This window comes from Trichoderma reesei (genome assembly GCF_000167675.1).
Source record: "Trichoderma reesei QM6a unplaced genomic scaffold TRIREscaffold_34, whole genome shotgun sequence".
NCBI classification, from domain to species: Eukaryota; Fungi; Ascomycota; class Sordariomycetes; order Hypocreales; family Hypocreaceae; genus Trichoderma; species Trichoderma reesei.
In genome coordinates this window covers 23248-45380 of record NW_006711181.1, presented here as the reverse complement: position 1 = coordinate 45380, position 22133 = coordinate 23248, and the positions used below count along the sequence as shown (strand labels likewise).

General features: G+C 56.1%; 5 protein-coding genes across 5 annotated transcripts; 3 read left to right on the top strand and 2 right to left on the bottom strand.

Annotated features, from left to right (window-relative positions):
• Positions 1–129: 129 nt before the first annotated feature.
• Positions 130–5616, bottom strand: TRIREDRAFT_52532 (uncharacterized protein). Its single transcript, XM_006969500.1, has 7 exons — positions 5471–5616; positions 5307–5411; positions 4957–5243; positions 2437–4888; positions 2161–2358; positions 1157–1341; positions 130–1084 (listed from the first exon to the last, which is right to left on the bottom strand). The coding sequence occupies exons 1-5, from the start codon at positions 5511–5513 to the stop codon at positions 2189–2191; spliced, it is 3057 nt and encodes a 1018-aa protein (XP_006969562.1). The 5' UTR covers positions 5514–5616; the 3' UTR covers positions 130–1084; positions 1157–1341; positions 2161–2188.
• A 786-nt stretch (positions 5617–6402) lies between these two features.
• Positions 6403–13179, top strand: TRIREDRAFT_70218 (uncharacterized protein; the record flags this gene model as incomplete). The annotated part of the gene is made up of 3 exons (XM_006969524.1): positions 6403–6654; positions 6725–7049; positions 7163–13179. The coding sequence occupies 3 exons, from the start codon at positions 6403–6405 to the stop codon at positions 13177–13179; spliced, it is 6594 nt and encodes a 2197-aa protein (XP_006969586.1).
• A 556-nt stretch (positions 13180–13735) lies between these two features.
• TRIREDRAFT_124097 (phenazine biosynthesis PhzC/PhzF protein) lies at positions 13736–14826 on the bottom strand. Its single transcript, XM_006969499.1, has one exon. It carries the CDS (start codon positions 14803–14805, stop codon positions 13837–13839), a length of 969 nt encoding a protein of 322 aa, XP_006969561.1. The 5' UTR covers positions 14806–14826; the 3' UTR covers positions 13736–13836.
• Positions 14827–16108: 1282 nt separating this feature from the next.
• On the top strand, positions 16109–16513 carry TRIREDRAFT_70223 (uncharacterized protein; the record flags this gene model as incomplete). The annotated part of the gene is made up of 1 exon (XM_006969523.1): positions 16109–16513. A coding segment is annotated over one exon (405 nt), but the record flags the coding sequence as incomplete, so codon positions are not given.
• A 4127-nt stretch (positions 16514–20640) lies between these two features.
• Positions 20641–21884, top strand: TRIREDRAFT_82260 (uncharacterized protein; the record flags this gene model as incomplete). The annotated part of the gene is made up of 2 exons (XM_006969522.1): positions 20641–21092; positions 21158–21884. The coding sequence occupies 2 exons, from the start codon at positions 20641–20643 to the stop codon at positions 21882–21884; spliced, it is 1179 nt and encodes a 392-aa protein (XP_006969584.1).
• Positions 21885–22133: the final 249 nt, after the last annotated feature.

Here is a 22133-nt window from a genome sequence, read left to right as displayed (position 1 = left end):
GGGAAGTAAAGTCTATGCAGCAAAGGAAAGAGAAGGAAAACCATCGCATTTCTTCAAGATTCGGGGTATCCAGATCAAGAGTGACGCCATGCCGCAGACGCAGTACAGTACTCGCTAATGCCACTACTCCAACCGTGACCGTGACGGCCTCTTTCGAACGCTGCCGCTTGCCTCTCCGCTGTAACTCGTCCCAATACCAGAATCGAGAGCCGACCTACCACCGCCATCATCATCTTCGTCATCGGCCTCCTCTCCAGCAACGGGAATCTCGTGGAGCGGCTGCTTGTGCTCCTCCTCATCCTTGACGTCTGGCTCATGCTTCAAGGCGGGCTGGTTCCCATAGGTAGGGAACTGTTGCGGGTAATCAGATCCGTCATCCCCTTCGTAGTCCTCGCCAGAATCATCAAAGTCAGAGAAGCCTTTGGTTGTAGCACGGCGTTGGCCCTTGTGGCCCTTGAGCTCCATGTTGCCGGAAGACGCGCCCAGCAGAGAACTCAGGACGGCCCAAGCAACGCTCATGAACGCGAGCTCGCAGACCCAGAACAGCATCGTAAAAGTTATAAATGTCAAAAGACGATAATGGAACATGAGCCATCGGAGGCCGCTGAGCTGCGCAGTCATCGTCAGGGAAGCGCTGTAAATCTGGATCCCCTGCCCCGCCTCCACCTCCACGTACGCCCACGAGGGTATAGCAGAGTCTGAAGGAAAGGCGACGCGTTCCGCCACCGGCACTTTCAATACGCAAGTCTGCGCTGCCGGAACGATCAAGTGATAGAGCAGGAACAGAATGCGAGAAGCTAGAGACACCACGGGATCAATGTATGGCAGCAGAGCCGGTCTGCGCGAGCTGAATAGCACGTTGCTCTGCTCAAAGTCCGAATGGTCATTGGCGAACCTTCTCGCGTTCGTGGCCAGCGCGTCGCTATCCTTTGCATCCAGCAGATATAGGCTGATCATAAAGTTCCCTCGCTCGACATTCGGCGGAGACCGCGGCATCGACAGGGTGACGGAGATGTCGTAGTCTTGCTGCGATTTCAGCATTGGCGCAGCGAGCGCCGCAACGCCGTATGGATGAGAGCTCAGACTAGAGTCGCCAAAATTGTTAGCGATGGGCGCCGTGAGGCATCGCAGCACGCAATCGGATTCTTCTACGCACCCATATTGCAGATGGACCGGCGTCGTGACAAACTGGTCGGGCACAAAGTTCTGGAAGAAGAGCACAGACGCAACGGCGGCCAGGCAGAGCAGCGTCACAGCTCCAGACACGAGCAGCACAATGTTGACGACGGCCCTTTGGACAGGCTTCGAGGTGACGACGCGCGCAGTCTCCTGGAATGTTTCCTGGCGCACACAGCAAGCATTAGCCCGGGGCAAGAACAGCGCTTCGCAAGGGGGAGAGTAGGTATTACCATGGCTATCTTTGCCCGGGATGATCACTCCATAGACGATGCAAGCTTGATTCTAGAAGGGAGAGTCAATTTCCCCATGAAGCGCCAAAAGTGTGCGCAGTAACACGAGACAACTTCCCTCCAGCTTGGTTGATTGGTGTAGCAAGAGATTCAGGAATGTCGAAGTTACCTCTGTCGACATGAGCTTTGGTGCATGTGATCTACATGACGTCTTTAGCCTATCGGGACTACTTTCCCGGTACTTTCCCCTGTAATCTCTGTCGCGATTTCTGCACAGCAATAGGTGGGTAACAAAAGTGACCCCTTGGTACAACATGGTCATTACCACATTGGGCACACAACAACAGCTTCATTGATTCTTGAAGCACCAGCAATTGTGAACGATTCTGAACCGCGGTGACCTCGAATCATCATACAGGCGGACATTTATTGGTGTCGTATCTACAAATCTAATATAATGCTCGAGCCTGGGGGTTACAATTGGCTGAACCAAGCACCACAATGAGATATGAAGATAACGAGCGACAACTTATATTATCGAGCTGAACCATTATCAACGAAATAAGTCAAGCATAAACAGTCAGAAGTCGGACGTTTTTGCGAAAATTGCAAAAAACATCGTCGAATCATATACAATCCATCAAGCCATAAACAGACACGTCATGGTCATCATTTAGAATAAAAGGGTTGAGAGAAGGAAAGAAACGAAAAGAACAAGGCAAAGACGAAAGAATACCCGCCAAAAAGTCACAACAGCCATCCGTCGTGTCGTCGAACAATCAGCAAGGCTGGAGGTAGTTGCTTGGGACCAGCCCAACTTGGCCGTTTCCGCCGTGGACTTCTGCCTCCCACCAGCCGTCATCCTGATGACGGAAGACGGCTAGGTAGTCGCCTTTAGCGAAGCCAAGTTCCTCGGGAATAGCGGCCTGATACATATACATTGCGCGTGCTATAAACAGTTCGTTAGTCCACTTTGTTCTACGAACCATGCCGAGAGAGAACGAGATAGAGCGAGCAAGAAACATACCCATATGCAGAATTGGTCGGCCGTCGCGAGTATACTGCCGCGAAGGATCAGCGACGCTCTTGCTTCGCTGATGCCCTCCGTCGTATAGGCCCATGGCCCGAGAGCCGGGCCGCATGGAGCTTCGGCTTCTTGTCGAACCATATCGATCATCCCCGGCCAGCTGCATCGCCATTTCGGAGCCACTGTAGCTGCTCTGCGGACGGCTGTGAGACTGGTTGTAGTCGCCTTGATATGGGTTCGGCGAGGCACCCCTGGTCGAGCCTCGAGTTGATCCGTGGGGCGAGGCCCCGCGGTAGTATCCTTGATTCTGCTGCGCCAGACTGGTCTGAGAGCCGTTTCGGCGGTGGTCGTGGTAAGGGTTCGGCGACACGGAATTGCGACCCATCTGCCGAGGGTCGTTGCTCATGCGGCGCTGAGGTTGAGGTGACGCACCGCGGTTGCCGCCAGGAGAAACCGAGCCTGACGCATCGTTGCCTCGAGTGCCAGGACGAGATATCGGCGATGCAGGGTTGCTTACAGATCCCCGGCGACCATCATCGCCAAAAATGCTCCTTGCCTGGCCTGTGATCTTCTGGGTAGCCTCCTTCATTGCCCTAGACGTCACGGCCGGAGGCGGGACGCCCAGTCTCGTCACCTGAGTCTGTGCCTGATACGAGGGTGGAGGTGTTCCGCGAGTAGCTGCAGCAGCATCATGGCTCCCAGGGGCTGGGAAGGCCCGCGTCATGGCAGCCTCGGTGGTAGGAACTGGGGTGGAAATGCCATGATAGTGGTCCGCCGACATTCTCATCGAGGCTTGCTTGTTCACGTTAACATTCTTGAGCTCCGCCAAGGCAGCCGCGATTGGGTCAGCCGGCTCAGCCTTCTGCACCGGCTGCTGTGGCTTCTGTCGGTTGGTATCTGGCGTCGTCACCGGCAGAACATTCTGACCGACACCAAGGGCCAGGCTGGCATTGGCATCGATCGGTTCCGGGCTGGCGGTCCGTTCCTTGAGCAGATTCCTAGTCTGCGGCTCACTGTTGGCGCCGTAGGGCTGAGGCCGACGCACGGGGCTGGTTGAAGTCTGGGACTGAGACGGGTGCCAGGTATTTCTGTTGCCGGGCTGCGGACTACCGCCGGCGGCGGCAGCTTGCAAATCCTTGGTGCTCTTACGTCTAAAGGGGCTGTGGTTCTGGAAGAACCCACTCTTCTTTTTGAGCATCCGCTTATCGGGGCTCGCTGAGGTCGGCGGATCCTGCTTGGTTGGAGACATCTTGCCGGCTTGAGGCTCCTGACTGGACATCGACGTCGGATCGGAATACTCGCTGCGGGAATCTCGGCTAGAGGGCCTCGCAGACTGGATCTGGGGGCTGCCGGCCGATGGCGCTCCAGGGCGGCACAACATCGTCATTCCATCCTTTGGGTAAGGATCATGGTGGGCTGTCGGCTTTGGAGACTGGTGCCTATTATCGTATGGCGAGGGAGGCTGTGAGCCCGTCTGCGACCTTCGAAACTGATCCTCGGCCCCCGGTGGCTGTCTCCGATACTGGTCGTCGGCCCCCGGTTGCTGCCGACGATACGGGTCATCAGCAGCAGGTGGCTGCCTTCCATACGGTTGCTGCTGTTGGGTTTCCTCAGGCGGAGGAAGCTGTCGCCGATGCTGATCGTCTGGAGCAGGCGGCTGCTGTTGTTGCCGGCGATACTGATCCTCCACCGCCGGCGGCTGCTTTCGATATCGATCATCCATGCTTGGAGGTTGTTGTTTGCGATACGGGTCGTCCACGGATGGTCGTCCGGCAGGAAGCAACTTCTGGGGGCTCTTCTGAGGAGTCGCCGCGCCCTCACGACCAGTGGGCTTGGGGGGAGGTCTGTGGGCCAAGTCATTTGCCAGCGCAGAGTTGGGGTCATGGTGAGACTCGAACGTAGAAGGCTGGGGCGACGATGAGCGGAAGGCCGGGTTGATGCTCCGAGGAAACTGGGCCACGGTGTAGTTGTTTTCGTCTTCGGACGCCTCTGATTGGGTGTCGTGAACATCGCCGCGGACGAAGTTGATATACTTGGGGGCCTCGGGGATCTCTTGACCTGTACCACGCTCGGTTATGAAAGTGATGATGTCAGTCTCAACATCCATGTTCTCGAGGGAGAGCCGAATCTTCTCGCAAGAGGCGTCATCGCTGACACACACCGTCGAAGCGATGTTGGCAAAGGTCCAGAGGCTGTTCTTGGTGAAGTCGAGCCGCTCTTCCTCGAGGTCCTGGAATTTGTCGGCAGCGGCCTTCCACTCCCGGTTCCATCGAGTGGTGGTTTCCTCCAAAACCTTGACAGCGTTCTCGTACTCGGTGTTTGACGCCGCCAAGCTGACTTGCGTCTTCTCCAGCTTGGCCTTGTTTCGCCGCTCCTCCTGGCCCATGACCATGTGGCCTTGTGCGAGATAACCTTTAATTTTCAAGCATTCTTGTTCGTATTTGTCTCGAGTCTTGCGGCGGGGGTCAGTTATGGATGCGCCTTGCATGACTTATAGTATGACAACTGTGCCTGCCTCACCTTGTTGACATGATTCGTCTGCTGGATCTTGACCTTGAGCAGCTTCTCGACCGTGTTCTGAACAATCTTTCGTCGTTCCTTGATCCCTCCCGCGAACGCAGCCAGCGGTTCTTCGAGCTCCGTCTTCATCTGCGCGGCAATGTTCTGGTGTTGCTTGGCCATGGCCTCGAGCTCGCTGCGGACTGTGTCCAGGGAAGCCTTCAGCGTGCCGCTCTCCTGGGACCCCAGGTTTTTCTTGCTCAGGTTCAGCAGCTTTCGGGAGTACTCGTCTTCGATCGCGGCCCGGACTGTTTACATCACGGAGTCAGCACCACGTCCGGCTGCGTACGGGTCGGGTCGTGCGTCCTCACCGCCATAGAAGTTCTTGAGCTCATCGCAGGTCTGCTTCGAATTTATCATTCGCTCCAAAAGGGGGCCGACGCCAGCATCGTCTTTGCCCCAGAAATTGTTGGCAACTGCATCGAGACAACTGTCAGCAGGCTGTGCTCCAGGCGCGGGCTCGCGATGCACTGACATGACATGGCAACGGCCGGGCCGTCAGTAATGGCGGCAGGCATCTTGCCCTGCGGCCCAAGGGGGTGAGTGGATGCCAATTCGAAGGATGGAGGCCGAAGCCGTCGCTTGAGAGAGGAGAAGAGATTATGGCACTCGTGGTGACTTGAGGAGCCAAGACGCAGCCGGAACAGGCGTTGCAGATGCAAGATGCACGATGCGCGTAGGTATAGTTGTAGGTAGTTGCAGCGGTCTTGTTTGCGTATAAGAGGCTGTAAGTGCCCCTGGCAGCACCCAAAGCACCCAAATACGGCGGCCACAGCACTGCACCTGCCTTCACCTCAGGCGCCGAACTGGCGCTTGCTTGTGGGGCTTGGACGTTGGCCCAGCAACGCCAGTGCTGCATCACGTGACATTGCACGTACCTGATGGTCCAGCCCAACGCGGGCTGCCACCCTGTCATGACAAAGGCGGGCTACGATTCTTTCTGCGGCACTGCGACAGCCTCTCGCACTCCATCCTGCACCCAATCCCCAGTCTCGCCGACGCTCAGTCCCATCTCGACGCTTCCGCTCGCCTCGCCGCCCTGCCGCTGCCAGCTGCTGCTCCCGCTCTCCCTCTCCGAGCCTCTGTTCGAGCCTCTCTTCCCCTCCCTGCATCTGGCAATTCGGCCTCTTTTTCCGGCAATCACCTACGAGTCTTCACGTGAACCCACTTTGACTTTTGGTCGCCGTCCCGCACCAGCAAAGCTTCGCCTCAGCAGCCTTGACTTGACGAGTCTCGCCCACCTCCTCAGCGCCCTCGATCCCCCCCGCATGTAGGAGCACCTCTTGGCCCCTTCAGCTGATAGTCGTCCTGTTTCCCGCCTTCTCACGCCTACAGCCAGCCGCCCGACCTGCCGTGGGCCCTACCGCCGCCTCAAGATTCAGTCTCGACCGCTGTCTATTTCCCTCCATGGTCCCTCCACAAAGAGCGGGATCATTCTCACCAAATCCTGCGCAGACCCTTCAGACTGGCAGTAACCATTCACCCCATCCATCGCACACTGGCATCCTGACAGCTGGCGCAAGTCCTGGCATAAGCAGTCCAACGGGGGCCAACTCCCTGACGAAAATTGTCGTCGCCCAAGTCTATCTCTTGCTCAGCACCATTAAGGAGGATAAGGATCGTGCCAAGTGGGAGCTGCAAGTCGAGCAATTAAGAAAGGTGAGTGTCTGCAGCCCGCCAGGAAATCGTGCAGACCGGCAAAGCCTCTAACTGGACTCGCCGGTTACAGCTTATCGATGAACACGGCATGGAGGTCTTTTCCAAATACTTCACCCGGTTGGTGGCGGGCAATGCGCCCCAGATCTTCCCTGGCCTCAACAGGCCCGTCGCCAACCCCGGCAACTACCACATCCTCGTCGGCGAGATGCGCAAGATTGCACACGATCCCGATCAAGCAACGAAAATTGCAGAGTCGATCGAGAGTGGCACGGAAGACATATTTCGCGACTTTGACCTGTCGACCTTCATGGAGCATTTCAAGCTCGATGCATTGGAAAAGACATTGTTGGCTCTGGCATTCAAACTGGGCTCTCGTCCCGACTTGAAGACCAAAGGTATGGCAAAACCTACCTATCTGCTGTGGCTTGTACTAGCTTGATGCTTGTCTCAAACATCCTGCTTGTCCACTCCGTGACCTTTTCCGACTAACATTTCATCTTCACTGCAGCGGACGCTATCCTGTCGACTAACTTCCCCACCTTCATGGACATCATCTCTCGGCCGGACATCGAAGCCCACGCTGATTTGACGCCCGCCTTTGTTTCACTCATCATTGACAGGTTTCTGCAATACTATCCTCCGAGCTTCAATGCCGCCTCCCGCCGAGATCTTCAGAATGCCGTTGCAAAGCGATACCTATCCGTCGATCAAGCGCCTCCCTCCGAAGTGCTGGCGGCTCTCGATATCAGCAGAGTCCTGGCCGATCGGCCGGCCAACTCCTTGGCTCGCTACATCCAAAAGGCTGGGCCCGATTTCACCAAGGATGAAGAGTCATGCTTCCAGTTCCTGCGAGGGCGTCCCAGCAACATCCAGCTAGGTCCCGAGCAAGTCTCTGCCGCACTAACGTACACCACCATTAGCCAGAATCCTCCTCACGACCCTGCCGTCCTCGTCAAGGCCATCCAACGCCATGTACCCAAGACTTTTGACTGGACAGAGGTCGTTCTCTGTTTCGACCAGCCGTCGGCACGCATCTCGTCTGCCCAATTCTTGCGGCTCTACAAAGCTCTGCTGCCAATTGCCGAGGAGCCAGCTAATAACCTCGATATTCAGCGTCTCTGGGGTGGTTCGTGGAGTGAGCCGGAAGCGCAGCTGTCGTTCGTGAGCGCCTATGCTTCCCTGGGGCCCGATCAACTTGACGCGACCACGATTCCCGGCCTTCAACGGAGCATTACACTTGACGACTACGTAAACTCTGCACCAAACGTGCAGGAACGTGCCGCCGCCGTTGTCAAGCATCCTCTTGTATCCGTGGCCGCGCTGTCGGCAATTTTCAACGTCGCCCTCAACTCTGTTCACGCCTCGCAGAGCGTTGAGGCGAAGCGATTGTTCCAGGAAGTTGTCGTCCCGAACCTCGACATTTTCCTTGTCTCTGCCTTTGAGGTTCCCAGACAATCCTGGGCAGCCATGGCGATTGATACCCTGAATTCGCTCTTCGAGACGTTCCTGTACAAGCGCTCCCCCGAATACGACTTCGTCCTCGATAGCCTTTGGAAGAAGGACAAGGAGTGGGTTGTTCAGCGACTTATTGATGCTCATGCTATCAAGCCTGTTGATCTTCCCCTCATCTTCGATCATGCCGCCAAGCATAACTGGTTGGAGGAATTGGTCTACCTTCCCAATGGCTTTGGCATCGACCTGGCGGCCTTTGCTCACGCAGAGGGCTATCTGGATCTGTCAAAGTGGGCACAGTACAACGCCGATCGGAGCAACGAGATTGCTCGAACCCTTCTCCAGTTCCTCATGATCAAGGCCAATCTCGAGATCCAGTTCCAGCGACCCCCAGACGGTCAGCCACCTGTGAAAACTAGTACCAGTCTCCAGGTGCGGACCGTTTCAGCCCTGCTGCAGATACTCGAGGATTTCCTTCCCAAAGCGCCAGTCCTCGATCTCATTCTGGTTCAGCGTCACTGCATCACTGCGTACCCTCGTCTGATTAATTATGGAGAAGGATACGACGATATCATTGATGCGAACGGGAAGGACGGTAATGCTTTGCCGCAGGCCGCCAACAGCAAGATGGAGGAGCACTACAAGAAGATGTATGGCGATGAGATACAGGTCCGCACAATCGTCGAAATACTGGACCGCTACAAACATTCGCGCGATCCGCTCGACCAAGACGTGTTCGCCTGCATGATTCACGGTCTGTTTGATGAGTACAACCACTACGTCGACTATCCCCTCGAAGCCCTTGCCACCACCGCAGTCCTCTTTGGTGGCATCATATCACACAAACTCATTTCTGACCTGCCCTTGAAGATCGGTCTTGGCATGATTCTAGAGGCAGTGAGGGATCATACGCCTGACGATGCAATGTTCAAGTTTGGCTTGCAGGCGCTTATGCAGCTTTTGGTGCGTCTGAGGGAGTGGCCAGGTTTCTGCAAGCAGCTGCTGCAGATCCCCGGCCTTCAAGGGACTGAGGCATTCAAGAAGGCGGAGGAGATCGTTCGAGATCACGAAGAGGAGCTTGCGCGCGCTCGCAATGGTTCAGGCACGCCGCATGGAGGAGGCTTTACTAACGATGCTTTTGCAAACGGAACCGGTGATGAGCAAGCAAGCATTGACCGTCCTGCTCCGGCGTTCACAGCCATCAACGTCGACCCACCGCCTCCAGATGCTCAATTTGAGGATCCCGATGATGAGACCCAAGGCAAGATCCAGTTTGTCTTGAACAACATCACCGAAGGCACATTGCAGTCCATGTGCAGTGAGCTTCGCGACATGTTGGAACGGAAGTACCAGCAGTGGTTCGCGAGCCATCTTGTCGAAGAACGCGCAAAGATGCAGCCCAACTACCATCACGTGTATCTGGAGCTGGTGAAGCTGTTTGAAGACAAGACGCTTTGGGCCGAAGTTCTTCGCGAGACGTATATCAGTGTGTCTAGGATGCTCAACTCTGAAGCGACTCTGCAAAATTCGACGGAGAGGTCACACCTGAAGAACCTCGGAGGGTGGCTCGGTCTGCTTACCCTTGCCCGCGACTACCCGATAAAGCACAGAAACATTGCGTTCAAGCAGTTGCTTATCGAGGCTCACGATACGAAGCGGCTTATCGTCGTCATCCCGTTCGTCTGCAAGGTGCTCATTCAGGCGGCAAACTCGGCAGTTTTCAGACCTCCCAATCCTTGGCTTATGGACATCATCCATCTGCTGATCGAGCTCTATCACCACGCCGAGTTGAAGCTCAATCTCAAGTTCGAAATCGAGGTACTGTGCAAAGGCCTGAATCTCGATCACAAGAGCATTGAACCCTCTGGAGAGATTCTCAACCGTCCTGTCGCGGAGGAGTCAGACGCGCTTGTGCAGGAGCAGCTCGAAGCCTTTGACAGCTTGTCATTGAATGGAATGGGCTCGGCCGTCGGGCCCGGCCTGTCGCCTCAGGTCCCAACCATTCCAGACCTTGGACCGCTCATCACCATTCCTCCCACCAATGAAATGGTTGTCAGCACCAGCAGACTGCACGAGATTGTTCGGTCAGCCCTCACCCGTGCTCTCCAGGACATCATTCAGCCTGTTGTCGACAGATCCGTCACTATCGCTGCCATATCAACACAGCAGATGATCCGAAAAGACTTCATTGCCGAGCCCGATGAGAATCGCGTCCGGACGTCGGCTATTAACATGGTCAAGGCTACTGCTGGCAGCCTTGCTCTCGTCACGTCAAAGGAGCCACTTAGAGCAAACTTGACCAACTACATGAGGAGCCTTGCCAACGACTTGCCTTCAGGCCTTCCCGAGGGCACCATCATCATGTGCGTCAACTCCAATCTCGACTTGGCTTGCAGCATCATTGAGAAGCAAGCCGAAGAGCGAGCCGTGCCGGAAATTGAGGAGATGCTCGAGAGCGACATAGAGCACAGGAGGCGGCATCGCCTTCAGCATCCAAACGAGCCGTATCACCCAACCGGAATTAACCGATGGGCCATGACGATCCCAAGCCCGTACAAGATCCAGCCGAGGCCCGGTGGTCTCAACGCTGAGCAGATGGCCATTTACGAAGACTTCGCCAGACAGCCTCGCACCACTTCTTCCACGGTTGCCTCGCACACTCCATCTGCATCAGAGGCCACAAGGTCATTGGCAAATGAGGTCCTGCAGGAGACGTACACTGCCCTGCCGAACATTCCTACCCCCGCGGAGACTCCTTCGATCCAACAGCTGGGCGCACAGCTGCAACCCTATGCTCCGGTTCATAACCTTGCCGCTGCCAATGCGATGGGCAACGGACGAGCCGCTGGATTCCAGATGGACGTTCGAGGTCTGGCGGAGCGAGTCAACAAGCTGCTGCAGGAATTGTTGCGCGTGGCAGGCGAGGCTCGAGAGGATCACTTCGTGGGGCTGCCCAGGCCGCATCCTGTCCTCGACGTTGTCGATGCTCTTGTGCAGCTCATCATCAAGACCTCCCAGAACTCGGAAGAGTTTGCCATCTATGCCGCTGAGCAGATTAGCGCGCTCATCTTCCAGCAGGTTGAGGACAACTTGACGCTCGAGAGCCTTGTCCATGTGTTGGAGACACTGAGAAAGATCTCTGGTCCGGCCCTCAACAGTCGAGTCCGCTCCTTGTTCGCTCAGCAGCCAGGGCCCAGCTTCCTTAGCTTGCCTCTGCTCGCAGCATTGATCCGAACCGATCTGCTTGATTGGCGAAACATTGATCTCGCCATGTCCAAGGTCTTGGAAGCTCGCAAGGACAACTCGCTCGAGTTTCTTGAACACCTGCTTGACCTCACGATCCTGAACAACCGGCCGATTGCCTTGTACGCCGACTTCATACGCACACTTGAGGCGGCGTGGGCGTGGGTCAATGAAGACCCCAGCTCTGCTACCGGCCAGCGGCTGAAGAACAAGCTGATGGGCTCCATTCCTTCTCAGCCGCCTCAAGGCCTAGCCGAGTCTGAGGAACAAGCGATTCAACAGGACCAACTTGAATATGTCTTTGAGGAGTGGGTGCACCTTTGCAACAACCACAACGCGTCCAGCAAAGCTACGACCATGTTCATCCAGCAGCTGCAGGCAAGGCAAGTCATTCGCAACCGCGACGACTTCTTCTTCCTTGTTCGCATCGGCGTCGACGTCTCGGTGGAGCGTTACGAGCACATTCTGCACACCGGGGCTCTTGGGGATGCTTACATGGCGACGGATGCCTTGGCGAAGCTCATCGGCGCCTTTGCCAGCATGTCTTCCGAATCGCTGGTGGCACGCGCAGCCTTCTTGGACTCGGCTGTGGTGCTGGTGTCCCTGGTTCTGAACCATCATCACATCAATCGCCCCGACCATTTGAACCAAAGGGTCTTCTTCCGCCTGCTGTCGCTGCTTTTCCACGACATCCATTCCGTCTGCGAGGAGCTATCGGAAGACGACCGCCGCGACGTGATGCTGAGACTTGCCAGCAGACTGGAGAGCATTGGCCCCCAGGCTGTCCCCGGTTTCGCGTTCGGATGGCTGTCGCTCGTTCAGCATCGAGCCTTTCTGCCTGTCTTGCTGCAGCTGGCAGACAATGCGGGATGGAAGGCCTTTGCAGACCTTGTCTGCCAGCTGCTTCGCTGCGTGAGCGAGCTTCTCAAGTCACTTACTGTCTCGGATGCCGGCAAGGAGCTCTCCCGAGGAACGGTGAAGCTGTTTGTGATATTGCACCACGACTTCCCTGACTTCTTGGCAGCCAACCACGTTCGGTTCTGCGCCCTCATTCCGACGCACTGCATCCAGCTGATCAACACGGTTCTGACCGCCACTCCTCAGCAAAACTACGGAAAGCCCGTCGATAACCTCAAGGGCGATCGGGTAGACGAGCTGAGGACATATCCCGGCCTCGTTGATGAGGCCGTTGCCACTCTGACAGAAGCTGGGCTCTTGAGCGTGCTGGATCAAATCTTCCAGAACGGGCCAGCGGAGGAGGCAGTGGCGCAGATTGCGCACACCATTACGGCGTCGACCGAGACGACCTTTGGCCATGTGCCCGTCGCCGCGAATGCTCAGATCATCGGTGCCGTTGTGCTCTACGCCGGCCACCACGCCACTGAGCGGTCGCCGCCCACCGCCGGCTCGCCCATTTCAGGAAACGAGCCCGAGGCTGCCATGTTGTCCATGCTGGTGCACGAGCTGGCCCCCGACGCCAGATATTATCTGGTATCGAGTATGGTCAACCAGCTGAGGTTCCCCAATCCCCATACCGAGTTCTTCAGCCAGGTCATTCAGCACATCTTTGGGAAAGACATGAACGACCCTGAGGAAACGGAGATTCGCCAAGAGATTACTCGAATCCTTCTGGAACGACTGGTGGGATTCTGGCCGCAGCCCTGGGGGCTCATTTACACGGTCGTGGAACTTTGCAAAAATGAGAAGATCATGTTCTTTGACCTTCCCTTCATCAGATCAACTCCAGAGGTATGTACAATTCTACAATCAGCCGCCTCACAAATGACCGCACAAGATACAGACATGGCTAACATGTATTCTACCACGTAGGTTGCCGAGCGGTTTGCGTCAGTTATTCAACGAGTATAGTTTACGTCGACGGGAGTGATGGGGATTCGATACGAGGCCACGAAACTACTTTGGAGAGAGAGCTCCCTGAGCTTTATTGCATGATCTTGGTGCCGGCGGAGCAACGGGCTTGCTTGTTGTTCTTCCGCCCTTTGTTTCCTTTCTTTCTCTTTTCATACTTCCAAGCACCATTCTTGTTTTGTTGGCTCGTTAGGTACTTCGTTCTCGGCATTCTCTTTCGTTTGTACCCGTTTGTCCACTTCATTTTCTTTCTTCTTTGGGATTAGACGGCAAGGAAAATTGCGATTGTCCAAGAAAAGTTGGGATTCAGCTTTCTGCGGCCGGACACAAGAGAGGGCGCGGACCCGATCAGACGGCATCAATGTAATACTTTGTATTAATGTACGATAAAACAACATGACGGCAGGGAAGAGGGGTGAGAGCAGGTGACGATATCATGGCGCATATGGGAGCATCTAGGTTAATGGCCTGGCCGGATTACATTGGGATTAGGACGACAATTCATGATGGACAGTTTCAAAGACGCAAAAACTGTATGCAAGTATGCGAAGACACAAGTAAAGTTGTTTTCCTTCTTTTTCTTCTCCGTGACTCTCTGCCCCGAAAACATGTGCCTCTCTACTCAACGGTAATGGTGCCACGCATGACCTGGACTGCCGGGCCGGCCAGCAGAACAGTGTCGAGGGCGCCGTCCTTGAGGCTGACGTCGACGCGGATGGAGCTCTCCTTGCCCATCTCGACGCCCTGCGTGAAGTCGTACCTCCGCGTGGGCGTTGTCTGCTTGTCGCGGCCCTGTGTGCTGAGGTAGGCGGCCAGGCAGCTGGAGGCGGCACCGGTGGCGGGATCCTCGAAGCCCTCGGCAACCATGCGAGTGCGCAGGCGGACGACGGGGACGCCGTCGTCGTCGACGGTGGAGTCGCCGGTGCGGACGTAGTAGAAGCGGCCGATGAAGCCCTGCTGCCAGCCGTCGTCGAGGAAGCCCTCGGGCTTGAACTCGACGGGGCCGACGGCGACGTGGGCGAGCATCTCGAGGGAGGGCAGCTCGACGAGGGCGAAGGTGACGCCCTTGACGAGGCTGAAGACGGGGGCGTCGAGCTCGAGGCGGCGGACGTCCTCGCTGGGCTGCAGGTCGGCGGCGAAGATGCCGGCGTGGGCGGTGAGGGTCTTTGCGTGCAGGTGGACGTTGTGCGGGACGGTGGCGGAGGCGGAGTCGGCTCCGGTGCGGACGACGGCGATGCGGCCGGCCTTTGTGACGAGCTCGGTGACCGGGGGCTGCTGGTTCTCAGAGTCATGGTCGGCGGCGCCGGAGCGGAGCAGGGCGACGGCGGCGCCGATGGTGGGGTGGCCGGCAAAGGGGATCTCGGCCGAGGTGAGGAAGATGTCGATGCGGCGGGAGCGGTCGGCGGCCGGGTCGGGGACGTCGTGGATGAAGACGGTCTCGGAGAGGTTGAACTCGCGGGCAATGGCCTGCTTTTGCTGCTGGGTGGGCTTGTTGGGGAGGGAGGCGGGGATGGTGACGACGGCGAGGGGGTTGCCGCGGAAGCGGGTGCGGGTGAAGACGTCGAGGGTGATGAAGGGGAGCTCCATTATGGCGGTGGGTGAAGATATTGGGAGTGGTGGTGGTGGTGATGATGATGATGGTGATGAGGGCGTTGGAGGTGCAAAGGTTGTCTTTTATATGTAGACGCCTTGAATCTTGTACTGCGTCTACCTACTTATTTATATGGTGTGATTTATCGAATCATGTTACTCACAGCTCTGCTCCGGACACGGGAGTTTGGATTGATATTAGTCGATGTCCTTCTTGTATGACTACAGCTGTAGCTTTGGCTTGTGTAAGAGAGAGCAGCGGGTAACAAGTCTGCCTATTCCGTATGCGGTTCACGGAGGTGTATCGCGCGCCCTTTGAGTGACTCTTCTTTGCGTTTTGACAACAGATGCTTTGGTAAGCTGCATGACATATTGAGGCTAGCTGGGGAATTGGTAACTGCTAGACATGGAGCTATCAAGTTGACAAACATTGGATCGAACACGCGATATCGCAATCAAAGCTTTTGCAGATGAATCATTGTCGATGAAGCTGCCTGCGAATTGATTTGTAACATGGCATTATTCTCTGTTGGACGTAGATTGAAGCCTCGGGATACACATAGAGGTGTCGAGTTGTAGGGTAACTTTCCCGATGATTTAGTGCTGTCGACAACAGCTCAAGCTAGGTCTACCTATGTAATCCTCCGTCTCCACCCCCTCCTCACCCATCAGAATGTCTTGAATCTTGCCCTCCAGCAGCAGCAGCACAGCAATGACCGACACCGGCTTCAGCCTCGACTCGCACACCCACAGCCGCAACCGCAGTCACGACAAGGACCACGACGACGACAGCAGCAGCAGCACCAGCAGCGACAAGCTTCGAGACGACGGCCATGGCCACTCCAAGCCCTTCTTCAGCCACGCCGTGACGGCCCGCGCCCGCAGCCGCATCGCGATGCTCATCCGCCACCTTGGGCGCTTCCACCACGTCTACCTGGTGGCGCTGCCTGCGCTCTACTTCCGCGTCTCGCCTCTCCTCTTCACGCACAACTCGACGCCGCTCAGCATATACCTCGCCCTCGTGCTCGTCTACATACCCGCCAGCGTCGTCCTCGCCGCGTGGCAGCACTTCTCTCCGTCTGACGCAGCGACGAGGCGCAAGAGGAGGAGGAGGAGCTTTCTGCTGCCGTCCAATGGCTCGTCTTCGTCGTCCCCGAGGGCCAGCAGACAGGGGGCGGCCCAATTGCTGCTCTGGCTGAGCGGTGCCCTTCTCAGCCTGTGGGCTTACACAAAGGGCCTCTCATCGCCGTTCCCCACGGCGTCGTCCCTCGTGGCCTCTTCGCCAACGCTGCAGGCGCACCGGGCGCGCAACGCGAGCTACTTCATCGCCGCGTCCTTCTGGAACAATGACGAGGTGCTAGACTCGTGGACAGCGCAGACGCTCGAGCTCATCGATGTGCTGGGGCGCCCCAACGTCTACGTCTCCCTGACGGAGAACGACAGCGAGGACAACACGGCCAGCAAGCTGCTGCATTTTGGTCGCGAACTCACCAGGCGCGGCGTGGCGCACAGCGTCAACATCACGACGGATTTGCGCGGCGATCCGCCCGAGAACCCTTGGCACAGCATCCGACACAGGATGGGCTACATGGCTAACCTGCGCAACGGCGCCCTGGAGCCGCTCGGCCAGCTCAACCGGCGATTCGAAAACGTGGTGCTGCTCAACGATGTCGTCTATCACCACACCGACGTGCTCAAGCTGGTGGCAGCGGTCGGGGGAGATGATGTCAACGTCAATGGTGCACACGCGACCAGGCCGGGCAAGAGACGGATGGCGTGCAGCATCGACATGGACGGCGCAACGCTGTACGACACGTGGGTGCTCCGCGATCGCTGCGGGCGGACAGCTAGCGGCTTCTGGCCCTTCTTCGCGTCCGAGAGAGACCGGCGAGCCGTGCGCGAGCAGCGCGTGCTCGAGGTCGGCACCTGCTGGAACGGCATCGTGGTGCTCGATGGAGACATGCTCCTCGAGCCGCCCCTGCGCAGCAGCGACGCGGGCTGGGACGCCGACACGCTGCGCTTCCAGCAGCCCCCGGAGTGCATCATCTCGGAATGCATGCTGCTGCCGCTGGCCATCACCAACGTTACAGGCGGCGCGCCGGTGGTCATGGACCCGTCCGTCATTGTGGGCTACAGCGTCAAGTGGTGGAGGTACTACGCCCTGTGGCTGCGCATGCCCGTTGTGCGGTTGTGGATGAAGCTGTTTGAGGAGGGATACTGGGGCCTCTGGTGGAGGCTGGGGATGGGCAACGGGCTACGCTGGAACGGCCTGGACGGCGGCAAGGAGAAGAACGAGTGCGTCGTCACAGGCTGGCCCAGCTGCGACGCAGACGAATACGCCGTCAAGGGCGCGTTGAGGTTGAGCAACTGAGACACGCGTGGAGAGGGCGTTTTGATTGACTGACTGCAACGAGGCTGTGAGACCCCAGTGAGACACTTTGCTACAGATGTCTCTCCATCCCGCGACGGAGCAGTTCGTCCAGTTATTACGGGCCACCTGTGGAGAGAGGGAGGGATGTCTTTTCAGGGTCCTTGCGGAGAATCGCGGCTGGTCAATGCAACCGGCCTGTCTCTGCCTCTTGTCTCTCTGCCCCTTGTCTCAAGCATTTGGCCTAATTAGGTCCTATATGGTCGTATGGAGGACAGCGGCACAGCACAGCACAAGGTGGACGCGCAGAAAGGCACAACTGGGCCCGGTCGACGGACATTTGCAAGTACAACTACTATCTACAGGACTTCACACACGCTGCAGGCCTTGTACCGACCTGCTCGACTGAGGCGAGAGCAATGAATGCTTGGGTAACATTGAGCGGGAAGCTATTCTCGGCTCGGAATGCATGTACCGAATACCGAATACTGCCGGGGCGCCACAAAAAGAAGAAGCAGAACCGTGCACACAGAAGCCACATGGACCGGGTGCCTCAAGACAAAAGGGACAGCGGTGTATTAATGCATCAGGTGACTGGCCGACTAACTCAGTAACTGACTTGACTGCCGGTCCGGCTGTTCTATGGTGCGTCTCGTTATTAGCACGAGCGCGAAGCGGTAATAATAGCAGCAGCAGCAGCAGCAGCACGCGTCGATTTTCCAACGAATTTGTCCAAGCTCCTCGGACAGCGGGCAATCATACGAGCGACAAAATGGCTCAATGGCCGTCCTGGTCGGCTCTGCTTGCTTCGTGACCACCGCTCCCTTCAGCTACGAGTATTAGAACACGGCACTCCGTACCTCAAAGACGGCAGAACATCATCGTCATCGACACAAACAGTCCGCTCTCATCTCGGCAAAGGCCTGTCCGGTCAGCGCATTGAGCTCCATATCTCATATCAATCGAACACGTCTCCTCCCTCCCTCCCGCCCTCTCTCTCTCTCTCTCTCCTCTCGCGATGAACCACGTCCAGACTGACTCTCGTGACCCGTCCGTCCTGTCTGTTGTTCTGTGTCATTATTCCTCCACTGGCCCTTGCGTCTTTATCGCTTAGGGCGCCTTTTTTTTTCTCTTTTCTTTTTTTCTCTCTTTGTCTCGCAGCGGGCCCCCCACAACACGTCCGGACCCTTGACAGAAGAGGGGCCCCCCATGCCCATGTCCATGCGGTGCTTCTCCAATCGCCAGGGGTTGGAAGAAAAAAAAAAGGCACGTAGCGAACGAAGAAAAATCGACAGCGGGGGAGGCACCTTGCTGTAAGTAAAAATCATGCCCTGTCATGAATGAACCCTTGTCCGAAAATATGTGAGCGAGAAATGGAGTACGTATTACTCCATCCTCCATGATTTGCCAATGGCCACGCCAGGCGGCATTTGGTGGCACGAGGCCTTTTTCCCTTTTCCCCTCTGATGATCCTCGGTATGTTTTGCTTTTTCCTTGTCTCTTGTCGTCGTTCACATACCGTTCACATACCTACGGAGCTGACTACAGTACTAATGGTTCGGTCTAATAACCCGGTTGCATCATGATTAGCGACCCTGAATCTTGCCTCTCCCTTTCCCCTTGTGGTGATTGATGTGCTGATGATGTGCTGCGTGTTCTAGAAGCCTTTCTCCAATCTGGCTTGGTTGCTCGAGAGGGGGATCGATTACCTATGAACTGTTCATTATGCAATCGATCCAATACCATTCCTCCCAATTGCCATGACGTCCATACGCTCCAACCGACCGGCCTACAAAGGCGCTAGACCTCAGCGATACCGAAGCTCCGTATCGTTCGCGTCTTGCCTCTTGGTTCTAGAAGCAAGTCGGCGACCCAAAAAGATCAATTTCGAATTGTCTCCATTGGATCAATGTGGTCCCAGGCCCTCTCTCCTACAAGGTACACCAGGTACATACGATACCTAAGGTACCTAGGTACATCATCCTCCCAGGAACATGAACCTGAGGGACCCTCTGAAAATAAGACCCCTTCTTTCCTTCTTCGTCCATTTCTCATGTTTTTTTCAATTTCTTATTTCTTTTACCTCATCGAACCAGGGGGGCGATCTAAACGAAAAGAGAAAAAATATGTGGGAGCAGGAGAAAAAAAAAAAAAAAAAAAAGGAAACTGTGGAAAGCAAAACCCACTCGAGTTCGCAGTTTCCCTTGGATGTGCCGAGGCAGCGGACCAACCAGAGAGTGGCGATTGCTGCCAATCTTTCTCTGGCAGGCGCCCCCCCCCCGCCCCACCCGCTCTCATGCCCACTTCTTTCTTCTTTTCTCAAACCCCACTACCTATGAACAGTACTGTACCCGCAAGAAAGGCATGCCAGCCACCAGCCACCAGCCACCAGCCTATGTACATATATGACATCCGCTTCTTGCCATTTTCGTCAAAGGACCCGGCGCCTCGGAGGACTTGAAGCGGGGACCCTCCATTCCCCTCTCCTCCCTGCCTGCCTGCCTTCCCAGCAGCAAAGTTGCAGCAAAGCAAAGCAAAGCAAAGCAAAAAGCAAATGGGGCTCTTTTTTTCTTTTCTCTTTGAGGCAAAGCACGACCCCACCTGCTGCTGCTGCTGCTGCTGCTTGCTGCAACAGTTAAAAGTGGTCCGTGCGACACAACTGACGTTTAGCGCCCCCCACTTCGGCAGCCGTGACAGGGCCCCTCTGGCCAATAGGGTTCTCGGGGAAGGAAAAAAAGAAGGAAAAAAAAGGCAGCAAGCACGAGAGCTTGAACTTTTTTTTTCGATTTTTTTCTGGCCTGGCCCGCCAACGCCAGCAAAAAAAAAAAAAAAAAAAAAAAAAAAAAAGTTCGAAAAATCGCCTGAGCTTTTTGGACCGGTCCTCCTCCTCCTCGTCGTGGTCGTCGTCGTCGTCGGTGGCTCGCTCTTCTCTCTCCCCCCCCTCCCAATCACTCATCCTCATTCCCCGTCCACATCGTAGACCGCCCTCCTCCTCTTCTCCGAGTTCGATCTCCTCCTTATTATTATTATTTCATTTTATTCTTGTTATTTTTGCCCGCCCCTCGAGAGACCATCGTGCCCGTCTTGCCTCGGGCACTTGTGATCGGAGAGACTCCTTCGTGCAAACTGAAACCCCCCCAAACCCAAACAACAGCACCATCGTCATCATCCCATCCACTCTCTCTCCCCTCCCGTGACTCTTGTCGTCTGCTGCCTGTCCTGTCCTTGTGCGAGCCAGCCTGTAGTCGATCCGTGTCTCTCCTCCTCCTTGCCTCCCTCTTACATACATACCTTACCTTGCTTCTCTCCGTCGATCTCCTTCTTCGCCACCACCGGTTCACCTGCAACTGCATTATTACGTCTTTCCTCCAATCCAATTACATCCGTATCTTAATACCTGATTCTTTTCATAACCTCATATCCCGAGAATAATACAACCAACAACCCTCACCTCATCCATCACCATGCCTTACAACACGCGCCGCAAATCGCTGTCCCTGCCCAGCCTGGGCATTCACATCCCCGTCACGCACGCCTCTCGCGCCGCCGCATCCAAGAGCAGCTCCCGCGCCGCCTCAGCGTCCTCAGCCTCAGCCACGCCGGCGTCATCGAGTTCCTCGCGCTCGGAATCGCCAGAAGCACACCCCAACAAGCGCACCAAGAGATCACATACCGCGACAGAACCCTCCTCCTCCTCCTCCTCGATGGCCATTGAGAATACCCCGCCTCCGTCGCCTACCCGCGCCATCAGCGAGGAGATGGCCGATGCCGACGAGGCGCACAAGATCGATCTCGAGAGCATCAAGGACGACATTGTCGAGGCTGTTGTTGTCCAGCTGCAGTCAACCGGCAACCGCCCCCATTTGATTAAGGAGTTGGCGACTGTCCTTGCACAGTCCCTGACGTCTGTACAGCAGTATGTTATCCCTCTCTCGCTGTCCAGTTTCTCGCGCGCGCCTTGCTAATACCGTCGCTTCACAGGTCTGCGAACCAGTGCGCCATCATCTCATCCCGCCTCGCCTCGTACATGAAGCGGCCTTGCTGGTCTGCCTCGAACCCCTGTCCGTTGGCTAAGGAGCTCGAGACAGTACATCCCCGACGCACTTACTATTTCCTCACCACTCAGCCCAGACAAGCGCTTCCCGACTTCAACGCAAGTCTCCAGGCTGCTTCTGTCACCCCATCAGTCTCCCTTACGGAGGATTCTGGTTCCGATGATATCGAGGCCAGACGGCGAGAACTGAGCCCTTCTCCAGAGGTGGATCTGTCAGCTACCGAATATGACAATGCCGATGACGATGTGGCGATGCCCATGACGCCCATCGGATCCTTTTCTTCACACCGGAGGCCCATTTTGGGTCCTCGCAACAACTCTCCGCCTCTCGAGAAGGATGAGCGGGAGTTCACACAGACTGCTGGCCATCTGCAGAAGCGCAAACTCAACGCAGAGGCCCCCCAGTCTGAAACCGTCGAGCGTCAGAACGTCGCCATGATGGACTACTACAGAGACGACGCGTGGTTTGCTGATAATCGCACCAACGCAGCTACCATATTCCTGGCTAGCCCCTCCATCAAGCCGAGCATACCCGCTGGTCGGAAAGAAGACGATGCCGACGCTTGGTTGAGGTTAAACAACTTGTTCGAATGGGGCAAGGGCGCCGAAAGCATTGAGATCGACGAGCTCGATTGTTTGCTGGACGCCTGCTGATTTCTCTCCTCTTCTATTGTTTCTTCAGCTTTTTTTTTATTATCATTGGGATGGCGCAGGGAACCGGGTATACTCAAAGGAAAAGGAGCTGGCGTTGGATGGTTTTGTATTTGTATGAATGATGTGGATGGACATTTGCGGAGAGACAGACTCCCACTCCTGTAGATATACTAGATGACTCTCACTATACTTTGGGGATGATGAGAAGATGAGAAAGACGACACCAAAAAGGGAGCCATGAGAGGAGTG

Coding starts and splice junctions, on each gene's coding strand:
- TRIREDRAFT_52532 (XM_006969500.1), bottom strand. CDS start 5,513: ATGCCTGCCGCCATTACTGACGGCCCGGCCGTTGCCATGTCAT. Junction 5,244..5,306: donor GCTCAAGAACTTCTATGGCG/GTGAGGACGCAC, acceptor TGATGTAAACAG/TCCGGGCCGCGATCGAAGAC. Junction 4,889..4,956: donor AGACGAATCATGTCAACAAG/GTGAGGCAGGCA, acceptor CCCCGCCGCAAG/ACTCGAGACAAATACGAACA.
- TRIREDRAFT_124097 (XM_006969499.1), bottom strand. CDS start 14,805: ATGGAGCTCCCCTTCATCACCCTCGACGTCTTCACCCGCACCCGCTTC.